Source organism: Perca fluviatilis, chromosome 10 (genome assembly GCF_010015445.1).
Source record: "Perca fluviatilis chromosome 10, GENO_Pfluv_1.0, whole genome shotgun sequence".
NCBI lineage: Eukaryota > Metazoa > Chordata > Actinopteri > Perciformes > Percidae > Perca > Perca fluviatilis.
This window is the reverse complement of record NC_053121.1, coordinates 21,403,501-21,416,235: the sequence shown is the minus strand read 5'-3', so window position 1 is coordinate 21,416,235 and position 12,735 is coordinate 21,403,501. Positions and strand designations below refer to the sequence as shown.

Genomic DNA, 12,735 nt, shown 5'->3' with positions numbered 1-12,735 from the left:
CGCTGTGTATCATATTCTGTCATTTCCATTACATGCATTATATTGATATCATTAGTAAATCAAACTAACTGCTGTCAATTCCTCTGCAGCCTCCATTCACAGCTATCTTCTCTCTTAAATCAATGTCAGAGCCATTAGGAGGCTCTTTAGCTCATCTATTAGTGCCCTGGTCACACACTAGGGCACTAATCTGAGATATCATAGTATGTGTATGATAGAGAGAGCAGGAAATACAGAGAATTACTTATTACTTACTTGTCTGAGATGACAATGTGTGAGTAAACCAGAGAAATGGACAGATAAAAAGATAATCATAATTCCATTTTGGATTGGAAAAAGATTAATTACATTACTCCATTAGTCTGTACAGTAACATCTACTGTGCGTCATCGTGCAGCAGTGGTCTAAAATGGCCCATTTGTAAACCTCAACCTCCCACTTCAGCCCCCTCTTACAGTATCACACACACACACACACACACACACACACACACACACACACACACACACACACACACACACACACACACACACACACACACACATCAATATTATTAACCATGTCCTTATGCCATTAGGAGACTCTTTAGTGCTTTTATTTGTGCAGGACAGAGAAGAAGGGCAGTTGGTGAGACAAGAAAGAGACATTCTCCAAAATGTTACGTATATTCTCTGCAGTTTTCTTTTATTAATACATTTATTGCTACAAGGACATAGTTCTTTCCCTGGGACTCCCACTAATTGTTGCAAAATTGCAAATATGGCAACCATGTTGTCCTTCTTTATACCAAATTCCATAAACTAAAACTGACTGCAAGATCCTGACAACCGGAAAAGACAATGAATCTCCTGCAATAAGTCAATAAGGCAATAAGGGAAAAGAAAGAGAGAGGAAAGTCCATTTCTTCAGATTGTTGTTGCTGTTGTCAGTCAGATAGGTTAGTAAGAGGTAGCGAGGGAAATGGCTCCAGAATCATAGGAGCTCTTGATACATGGTTTGAGTGACAGCTGGCTGCCTGGGCTCTGAGCAAGGGATGCTTCTATCTGAGCCTCTGATACCTGGATGGACAAAACAACGAGGGAAGTCTGTGAGGAAGATCTTACAGGAAAGCTTACCTGGACTCTTTGGTGAAGGTCACTCTGCCATCAGCGTCTGTATTGGTAGTCAAAATGCATAATCAAAACATGCATTACCTCTTCAAACTTCTTGGCTTTGTACTGTTCAGCCCCTTTCAAGAAGTTCAGTAGGATAATGTCACAGAGAACTGTACCCTGCCGACACAGGTAAAATAAAGTATAATCAAAGCTGACAGCAAAGAAGAAAAATACATTTTTATTATCTTTTGCCTGATCACAAATCCTTACCAGTCCAACAGAGGTAAAGGCAGCTACCAGGTTGATCAGTGTTGGGATTGTGTTAAACTTTCCTGCCTGGAAGAGATGGGGTCAGTTTACGTGACCTAATGTATAAACAATCCCAGGCATTTAAATATACTTATATTTATTAGCTCCGCCAAGGAGGTTATGTTTTCGGCTTGGTTAGTCTGTTTGTTGGTTTGTTTTTCTGTCAGCAGGATTACAGAAAAACTGGCCTGATTTTCATGAAACTTGGTGGAAGGGTGTTGAATGGGCCAAGGAAGAACTCATTGAATTGTGGAGTGGCATTGATGTGGTGTCGGAATAATCAGAAATAAATAGTACCCAACTGGGAAAATTCACACTGCATTAACATGGTGTGATAGGGCATGCCTTGGCAGAGATCTGCACTCTCCAAGTGCCCTTCCAGTTTGCTTTTTAAAACAGTTTTTAACAATATATAGTATTATATAACTTTAAACATGTTTTTAAGTGACAACAGTTTTGCAATAAATGTCAAATGCAATCTCTTAAAAATTAGGTTTAAAAATGTGTTTTAAACATTTTATATTTACACAAATTTCCAGGTTGCCACAATTTCACACAACTCACATTTCCAGTGACCATAACATCAAAGCGGATTGCAAATGCTTTGTGAAGTGTCCGAAAATCTGTCCCATTCTCTGTCTTGAAATATTTGGCAAATCTGCATTCAAAGAGAAGATAAAATGTAACTAAAGAATGAAAGAAAGAAAAAGATTGAGTAGACATCCAGAGTAAAAATCAGCCTCACGACCTGAAGTTGTAGCCTTTGGAGATGGCATTCTTGGCAAATGGTGCGTCCAGTCGCGTAAATGAGTACTTGGGTACACAATAGTCAATGTCCAGGTCCAGGTTACACTTCCACTCAATGTTAATTCCTATTTCTCCACCCTGAAAGAGAAGGATAAGGAAAACAGATGCACCTTGAGAAGGCAGTGGTAAATAAGGGAGAAACCTCTAGTGTTGAGAATTTAGCCTGCTTGCTATTTGCTCAACCTCTTGTAAACGACTGTCGTTGTCGAGCTAACTGTTAACCTGCTAGCCAGTTGGGCGGGCACCAGTTAGTCAGTCATAATACAATTTTCTCTCTACTGTTCAATAAAAAGTAGGGCTGTCAGCATTAACGCGTTAATTGCGATGTGATTAAGGGCCAAGTATAACACGATTTTTTTTTAATCGCATTAATTGCATGCCGCCATTTATTGATTTATTTTCACTTCACTCGGCTCCACGTCGTGCCTAACAGGCTACTATTTTTACCCTTTGCCGCACTTTGCCATACTTCCTCGTAACAAATCCTGCTGCTGCAGGCTGCAGGCATTATGGAGAAAGACAGCAGCAACACAATTCTGAATGGCGCTTTTTATTTTCCAAAACTCCCAGACGGGTCAAAAGCCATATGCACATTGCGTAAAGCCGCATTAAAATATCACCGAAGGATGTCAAGCTTGAGCTACCACCTACGAGCTAAGCATAGTACAGTTAACGTGACTCAGGTTGATGCTAGTGGGCTCAGGCAAAGCACTATTTTGGAGAGTGCTAGTTGCCGACCTGTGGATGAAACCAAATCCCAAAAAATGACTACAGCTCTTGCGAAATGGGTGTTAACTACCTGCAGACCAGTCAGCATCGTAGAAGACTCGGGTCTTAAAGACTACGGTTGGCATGTTCTGACCCGTCGTATACATTGCCGTCGAGGGGGACAGTAGTTTCACGCACGCATGTACACAGCCTGTACGACACGGAGAAAGCAGTCAAACTGGAACTGCTGAAAAGTGATGCAAGGTGATCACTGGACGTCAGTAAGTCATCAAAATTATTTAGGAGTTACTGCACACTATATTGGCTCTAGATTAGAGTTTAGATTCTCTGCCCGATGCATCCATGCATTTTTTTTTTTTTTATCATTACTTTATTAGCCTAATCGGTTAGGGAGGAAGCTATGCCATAATCTGAAATATTATCTATATAGGCTATATTTAGGCCAAAGTAACAAATGTGTCCAAAAAGTTACACAAGTTAGACTATAGTTAGGCTACAAAATGCAACAGGTATCATGCGCGGAGTCTCCTCCTCTCGCACACATCACACCGGGCCTGCTGTATAACATGGAGCTTGAGGATGTAAAGAAAAAAATAAAAACAGGAGAATTACCTTTGAGCAAGTTTGGAGGAAAGTCGGAGGTATGGAACCATTTTAAACAAGTCGTGGGCAGTGACAACATATGTGTTGGCTTTGTCGAGTGCATTAAGTGCAGCACGCTGCTCGCCTATGACAGCAAATAAAACGGGGACTTGGACGATGAACAGACACATGAAGCAGGCTCGCCGTGGCAGAAAAGATGATAATTAGCCTTCAATGTCCTCTTTTGTTACTTCTCCAAGCATAGGCTACCCCTGAGGGCTACGTTTCGTCATTCGGACCCATTTGCGATCCATTCCATTCTGAATAAACAAACAGCGCAGTTTAGGCTACATGCTTCGTCCTTGTTGCATTATTCATTAAGATAATTCTAAAAGGATTTCTGTAGTTCCAACAACTCTGAATTGTAGTTGACAACGTCAGTTATAATGGCCCCGTATTAAAAAAATGTTAGGTTTAAATCGGGCACGGGCTCATAATTACAGTTAATGTGTCGGGCCAGGCTCGGACACAACGTGCACGGGCTCGGGTAGGGTCGGGCTTGATTTTTTTGGGCCCGATCTAAGCTCTACTCTAGATTCAAATGTGTGACTAGATTCACACATTTTTCTTTAGTTTACAGTAGATAAATAAATAATAAACAAATACAAATCTTAAAATCAAGTTCATAATCAAGTTCAATCAAGATACACTGGTAAGAATTGCCTTCCATTGTTAATATGTACTTAAAAACAGTTCTGAAATTCAAAGTAATAGAATTTTTATCATGTGATAAAACATGCGATTAATCGCGATTAACTATAGAAATTCAGCGATTAATCGCAATTTTTTAAAAATTATCGTTTGACAGCCCTAATAAAAAAGTTATTGAAGTGGTAAAGTTAAGCTATCCAAGCTAACATGTTTACCAAGTTAGCAAACATGTTAGCTTTTTAGCATAGCTCATTCGCTAACAGGACTATAGGTTCACACTGTTTATTCAAAAGACATATTTGTCCAATCGACTCCTGTCTCATAATCTCATGTCTTCCTCTTTTGTGGAGCAGTTTCTATGCCAACAGAGGAGGTTAAACAAAAGTGAATGGTACAACACACAACTAATAAGCTACAATTGCATCCCCTATTTTGGACTCTCCAGATCACTGTCCCCTCCAAGGTCAGCACTGTCAAGAGGACTTGACAACTAACAGCATGAATCCGCAGGGCAAAGTCTTATGACACTTTATTTAATTTATTTCCTGTGCAGTTGCAACATTTTAGCCTTGAGGATAAATAGTTAAGACATTTTTGAGAAGGAGAGGGAATAGCGGGCGAATAAGACCTGGGATGCCAGGGCATCCACGTTCTGCCCAGTATAGTTCAGCACGTCCCCCACACGAAAGATGGGGCAGAAGGGGTGCGTCTCTGGGTGGTAGGTACAGCTCCTGATCTCTGTGGCCGTCATTGTGGTGGGAAAGTTACCTCTGAGAGAAAAGTATTTCATTTCAATGATTAGAAAACAACTTTTTTTGTAGTTCTTAAAGGAGCATGTATCAGGCTATGTGTTATTATGTATTTTCCACACTTTTTTTCAGCTGCTTAAATTGGAGAATGTGTGTGTATGCAGGCTTGTGTGTGACCTACCTGGTGACATTGAAGAGTGGAAAGCGAATACTGTTTTTGATGAAGATGGTGAAGTTGTTAACATCTATCATCGGGCGGCTGGGCAGGATGTTGACAGAGAAGGAGGGGTTAGGATGACAAGATCTGTCTGTGTGTGTGTGTGTGTGTGTGTGTGTGTGTGTGTGTGTGTGTGTGTGTGTGTGTGTGTGTGTGTGTGTGTAAATCTTACATCTTAGCCTGGTCATCATTCTCAGCTGGACACCATCCCTCAATCTCACACTGACCATTCTTGGTGTTGTTGGAGGGTTGAATGCAAACACCTGTTATTACCCCTGGTTTGTAAGACAGAAAGAGAGGAGGAATGTCAGTTAAAGGGAGACACATTGATATGGTTTAATACAGTGGCAGACATTACTTTAGTACATTATTTTTACTTTACAGATATTTAGGTGAAGTAGCTGAACAAAACCTGAAGGCTATGTATAGACCTGACCCTTATTTTTAGGATTTAAAAATTACAACAATTTTCAGCCGGATCAAAATTATGAAAAGTTCTAAGGGTATTCTGGGATTTATTATATATATATATATATATATATATATATATATATATATATATATATATATATATATATATATATATATATATATATATATATGCATTTTTAACTAGTTTAACTGATTGAGCACTCAGCCTCTGCGTTCTTTTTGTGAGTTTTGAGGAGCATGATATTGAACATGACGTGTGGAAACAGGCTATTTTGTGAACATGTGTGCCAATGACAACAGCCCCTAATCCATCTTTTTTTTTTAGCACTGCATATAAGTGCACCAGCAACTTGGAAAGCTTGTTTCTATTGGACATACATTTTTGGAACAAAAAAATCCTAATCCTGTCTCCCTGATGGTATTAGGTCATTTCCTCTGTCCCTCTGTCATGGGTCAGTTGTGTAGTGTGAAAACCACGACTTCAAGATTCCCGATTACAAGACAGCAAGTTATGTAGTCTAAACAGTACAGCAATCTGAGAGTCATTGAAAGTCGTGTAGTGTGAGCTTAGCTAAAGTTTCTCTTTACGAAGTTAGACTCACCGTTGGCAAGGATGTTGCCAAAATGCTTGTGGCAGTCTTTATCTGTGGTACAACTAAACTTTTCCCCAAACTGAAACACACAAAAACACACAGACACTTAAAATTACATCATACAAACACTTAACCCTTGAGCTTTTTTGGACAAAATTATTACTAAACATTTTAATAGAACGTATTGTAATAATGAGGCAAGTTAGAAGATATGTGACCATGTTCCTTGAATTAGACTTTCTAAGGACTCTTTTCTATGATTGCCCTGAGAGCTCTGTAGTTTTGATTGGAGTTCATCTAAAATCAGGTACACAAATGACATACAATACAATAAATATAGAAGAATCAAATAAACAAGTATAACAGTTAAGACATTAAGTGGAAAAATAAAAGATTGTAACATTTGAACATTTGTAAAAGGCTTTAAAAATAGGTTTTTAGAAGTGATTTAAAAGATGTTCCTGAGTCTGCAAGCGTTACATCATCATGCAGGGCTCTGACTGCAAAAGCCACATTTGGTCACGAAAGAGAAAAAGAAAGTGTTACAATGCACTGGAACTGATTGGTAAACAATGATTTGAATGTGTCCTCACCTCTTCACATTTTCCTTGAAACTGATTTTCTGTGACAATGAGTTTGGTCATGATACAGAAGATATCTGCACCCTGAAACACAGCAGATACTGTATTTTTATGTAATGCAAACAATGGTCAAAATGTGCCGCACATAAAAAATGTATCAGCTTATAAACTGACAGACAACTTGTTCACAATAAAACAGTTAAAAAAAAAAAATACATAACCAAAGTTTCTGGATCAACAACGGCCTAATCAACTCAAACTATTCTTTTTTGTAGTCCGTCCGATAGGGAACCTCAAACAAAGTTGAAGATTGTTATTTTGTCCAAGGTCATGCTTATGTTTGTGTGGGCCTTAACCACATATTATCAGAGTCACACACCTGTTGGGGGAACACATAGTCGGCCACATCCATCACACGGTCGTTATGGTAACCAAAGCCTTTTACTTTGGTCATCACAGAGGACTCGATGCCGGTGTCGGTCACCTGATAAGCTTTCTCGTGGATGAAGACCCAGCTGTGGGACACAAATGATTTAACAGAAGGTCAAGAGTTCAGTTAAAGAAGTGGAGAGCATGAAGAGTCTTGTTTCTGCATACAATAAGTCGTCAAATTCAGTCTTAAAATTTGTTTTAATAAAAAAAATGTTTTGATTTAACCTCTAGTCTAAAAATGCACTATATGCTAACTTTATTAACCATATCGCATAACATGGTTAAGTTACGTCTGATACAAATAATTGAGGGCTGCTTTAATTGAATCAATTCAACAATGTAATCATGCTATTTTCAGCAATTGATTGCCCTGGATTACTCATCCAAAGTGTTATTGTGTAAATAATGTTACTTTGTTGAACAGACCAGACCTAGGTTTCACCTAATGATAATCAGGAACCATAGCCTCAGATGTTGGTCTTTAGGAGCTGCAGCATTTATTTTCTGGACAAACTGAAACCTACATTGCACATAAACTTAATTTTTTCTCTGTTCCGATTGCCAACAGCTGTCTTCTCTGATCCACCCTCTCTTTACAGCAGTGCTCAGATGTTAAATCTTGAAGTGAAACGTATGTCCTCCATATTGTGTACTCCTTTTTGATATTTTAGTAGTTTATCTTATCTGAGTTTTAAATCAACACATGCACACACGCACGCACGCACACACACACACACACACACACACACACAAATCTTGAGAACAGCATGTGTTGTTAAAAAAACTTTTTTAAATTGCATACTTTTTGAAGGTAATGATAATACATAAGTGTGACTAGAAATAAATATGATAAAAACAGTACAAAATAAAAGTATTCATTATTTGCACTGCCAACACGTGCTAAAACATAATTTAAAAATTATAAATTTGGGGGATCCCTGTGGCCTACTGGTCTAAGATGTATACTTTGATCGCAATATCCCCAGTTTAGTTTTGTCTGTCTCTAAACTAAAGATAATATTATTTTATCACATATTCTGTGCAGCACATAAGTAACTTAGTACATTTACTCATTTACTACATTTACATTTACTACATTTAGGTTCTTTACTTGCCTGCACAATTTTGAGGTAGGCTACTTGTACTGTACTTTTATGCTACTTTATACTTTTACACCATTAACTTTTAGAGGGAAGTGTTATACTTTCTACTCCACTACAGTTACTAGTTACTCTTAAAGAACTAATGTATATAAATTAGTTAAAATGATCTCACTCTTGACCAGATGCAACAGTAAAATGCTGTTTACAGGTTCCTGCATCAGCAATAATCCTCAAATGATTTCATGTATAATAATTGACAGGGGCCATTCTGCTGCACAAAAAGTACTTTTACTTTTGATACTTTAATAACATTTTGCCAATAATACTTCCTTTCTTTTACTTAAGTATTAATTTGAAAGCAGGACTTTTGCTTTGTTGTATTGCTACTCTCACTTAATACAGGGAAAACTGTTAGAGGATATCTCAAACCATAGCCAAATAAAATCTAAACTATGTGCATGGCAAGTTAAAAAAAAAGGATTTTTGTAATTTGGGTGAACCCAACCTTGAAAATGAGAAATCTCAGAGTTTCTAATTCCACAAAGCCTGGGAAGGACGGATAAAAAAACAACCAAGGACCACTAAACATGCAAAAAAAACAAAAACAAAAAAACATCACTGACCCGACAAAATATATGATGATGAGCAGCTGTACGAGCCGGTTGATGATGCCCACAGACCAGCTCTTGACCACCACAGACTTGGTAGTCTCGTAGGTGAAGAAGTTAGTGACGCAGCCCAACATCAAGGAGCCCATGGCTGCTTGTTAGTGCAAGTCAGAGAGCAACAGACAATGGGCTGGGTCCTCTGTCCGGGTCCTGAGTCCGAGAGAAAAGTGCAACTCCTGTCCAGCCTCAACAGATGCCTTCAGGGAAGTGAACTGATAAAACTGTAGCTCACCCCTGATTCTAATGAGAGAAATCACACTGGTCCTGTCTTTCACTCACTTGGTGTGGTCTGTGTTCATCTGCTTCACTGTATATTTGATGGTTAAACCTCACTGTCCCTGTCCTCTTTGTTTCATTGGTTTATGATACTCATATGAGCCAGAGGATATTGTGAAAGTGTCCTTCTTTCCCTCCCTCTTTCACACACACACACGCACACACACACACACGCACGCACACGCACACACACACACACACACACACACACACACACACTCACACACACACACACACACACACACACTTTTCCCTGTGGGACAGCTGGTGCGGCTGCTCCTCTGTGTCTATGAAAGGAAGGAAAATGAGGTCTCCCTCCCTTCCCAGCTCTCCTCATCCCTTCTAGGTAGTATGCTTTTATCTAAAGTACACTACCATAATTTATTAATTTCAGTGTTAGTGAGTGACCCAACCCTTCACATTTTACTCACAGAACCATAAAGGACGCAACATCATAAATACATAATGTATTGCATTACCTGTTTATTTGTTTGGTTAATTAATTGGTTTATTTCACAGTGAGGCATTAAATGGGACAGTTAGTCAAAAGATTAGTTTTCAATTGTTCTCTCTGGTCAAAAGTTACACAGGCTTCTCAAAGATTGTTACTTAAACAAGATACAAGTATACTATTGTACAAGTACATCAGCTGTTTCATGGTTCATGATGTTCATGACTCATCAATTATAGTAATTTGAAAAATATGCCTTAGCTTTTAACGCATTCCTTCACAAAGTGAAATGGTTAAAAGCAAGATCCGATTACATCTGTTTTAAAATACATCTAGCTAAAATGGCTGTTTTTTTAGGCCGTGTTCAGACTGCCAGCCCAAATATCTGTTTTTTGGCATATCCAGATTGATTCTGGAAATCTGCAAAATAGTCTCGGAAAGGAATTTATTTTGGTGGAAAGTACGTTCAAAAGTTGTTTTAGTTTGGACAAATAGTCTAGCTAGCTGTCTGGATTGACATTGCAGAGATCTGAAAAAAGGTTAACACCTTTAAGTCCTCATAAATCGACCGAAGTTTAAAACGGCAACACAAAGGAAGCCCAAGGCAACGAATATCCGGGCTAAATGAGTGACATCCGGCGTAATTTCCGTCTGCAACGGAGCAATCGCAGAGGTGGAACGTCGAGGATAGACTAGTATCTCTGCAAATGTCAACTGATAAATAGTCTATATCCTTGACGTTACACTTCGGGGATTGCTCCAGTCCCACAAGAAAATTTCGCCGGATGCATGTATTTTTTCCGACAGCTAGCTAGACTATCTGTCCAATCTGAGTTTTTTTTATTTTGCAGCGGCTCTGTGCGGAGCTTACTACCGCCCATAACGATTGTGATTGGTTTAAAGAAATGCCAATAAACCAGAGCACGTTTTTCTCCCATCCCAGAATGCTTTGTGGAGTAGCCAGACCCTCCTCCGCAGTGTGCATGGTCTGGCAAAGTGAGACTAACTGATAAGTGACATGAAATTAGAAATCAAAATGCTAAATATTATTGAAAATGTAGAAATAGTGTCAGAATTGCAGTTTGTCCACCAGGAAGCACTAACAAGTTTATCTTTAAAATGTAAATGTCCCACTCAGTACATATGTGTCACAATTCAAGGGATCAAGTTCATCTGAGATATCTCATATTTCTTGAAAGTAGCTGTGAAAACTTCTGAAAGTATCATATAACTTTAAATGTAACCACTCAGACAAAAACAACTGTTCAATGTGTCTCCATTTAACATCATTTTGTTCTTTACAGTTCTTTACAGAAAAAAAGCAATCTGATTCTATACTTAGAGACTCCTATAGGAGGCTTGATGCACTGTAATAAATTATAAACACTGTTATTGACAACTGTACAATAATTGCGACATATGATACGACCACTTCTCAATACACTCACAAGCACCAACAGCATTATTGCCTCTCACATCAGGATGTAATGATACAATGACAGTGTGTGTGTGTGTGCGTGCACGTGCGTGCGTACATCCATGCGTGAGTGCGTGCGTGCATGTCCCTAGAGACTTTGTCATTTCTTAAGTGGGTCCATTATGTTTGTGGTCACTTATTGGTAACCTAATACAAGACAGGATAAACACACATGAACAAGCTTTCAGGCTGCATGTGACTAATGTTACGTTTATCACAAAGACTGTAAGCATTCCTGTAATGGTCAACGATACTGTGAAACATATACATCTACAAATGAGACACTATTTGTGAGATCGTAGATGCGGACACACATGAGGAAGGACTGGAGGATAGTCCGATGGATTTCTCCTTGAAAGGGGAAACCGTCATGAAAGTGATCATCATTCAATAGGAAGGAATCTATGTAAACACATTTCACACATAATCTGTCTTTGACCGCGAAGATCCCGTGAACACAACCTCACATATAAACAGCGACATGACTTATTTTTGGCTCTTGGGATGGCAATGACATCGGTCCACCACTTTGGTCCAAAAGTTACAGTTGAAACAGTAACTAGACAAATTGGCAGACTATTTTGTATATTCATTGTTCCCAGACAGTAAATTCTAATTACTTTGATCCCCCAATGTTTTTTTTAGCGCCACCATGAGATTGACATATGTAATTTTGAGTGAAATGTCTAAACAACTATTTGATGGATTGGCATTTAATTTGGTTTAGACATTCATGTCCGCCTCAGGTTAATCACTTTAGTGATTCCTATGACTTTTCATCGAGCACCGTAATAAGGTCAACATTTAAAATGTTCTAATACTTTAACCAAATTCCTTTAAAACAATTGACTTCAGCCTCATCTGTACTTTGTGTGTACTGCTAATTAGCAAATGTTAGCATGCTAACACACTCAACTAAGAACATTATACCTGCTAAACATCCACATGGCAACAATGTCATTGTGAGCATGTTAGTAAGCTGATGTTAGCATTTAGCTCAAAGGGGTTCCGCCATCCATTTCGACATACTACCACTCCGACATTGACGTCTAATTGTCGGAGTGGCGGCACTTCTATTGTTTTCACAACTTTTCTAACGTCACAACTTTTCTAACGTCCCACCACTCCGACAATTTTTTGTTTCCATTAGGGTTAGGGTTAGGGAATAGCAGCATGTCGGAATAGCGGCATGTCGGAATAGAAGCATGTCGGACTGGCAGCATGTAACCAGCTCAAAGCACCAATTTACCCAAGTACAACCTCACAGAGCCGCAAGCATGGCTTTAGACTCTTGTTTTCCTTGAAAGCTTTAAAATAGCACTTAAAGTGATGGTTCGGAGTAATTTCACCCTAGGGTCCTTTGCACCATGACCTCGAGCCAAAAAAAAACCCAGAAGCTTTTTTCACCTGGGTCTAACATTGGGAGAGTTAGCGTTATCAGCTGAATAGCTTAGTGCAGGCGCTAATGGATATTTCTAATTTTATCGACTAATAACTAATCATACCGAACGATAGGTAAACGTT

General features: G+C 38.8%; 1 protein-coding gene across 2 annotated transcripts; it reads right to left on the bottom strand.

The window, feature by feature from the left end:
- Positions 1-611: 611 nt before the first annotated feature.
- Positions 612-9,351, bottom strand: p2rx3a (purinergic receptor P2X, ligand-gated ion channel, 3a). 2 transcript variants are annotated; one of them, XM_039813721.1, is made up of 12 exons: positions 8,963-9,351; positions 7,184-7,319; positions 6,817-6,888; positions 6,233-6,302; positions 5,371-5,473; positions 5,163-5,240; positions 4,861-5,002; positions 2,152-2,288; positions 1,968-2,061; positions 1,365-1,430; positions 1,194-1,271; positions 612-1,058 (listed from the first exon to the last, which is right to left on the bottom strand). In XM_039813721.1, the coding sequence occupies exons 1-12, from the start codon at positions 9,094-9,096 to the stop codon at positions 939-941; spliced, it is 1,230 nt and encodes a 409-aa protein (XP_039669655.1). In that variant the 5' UTR covers positions 9,097-9,351; the 3' UTR covers positions 612-938. The 2 variants fall into 2 exon arrangements, with proteins under 2 accessions (XP_039669655.1, XP_039669656.1); XM_039813722.1 differs by lacking the exon at positions 1,365-1,430.
- Between the last annotated feature and the right edge of the window lie 3,384 nt (positions 9,352-12,735).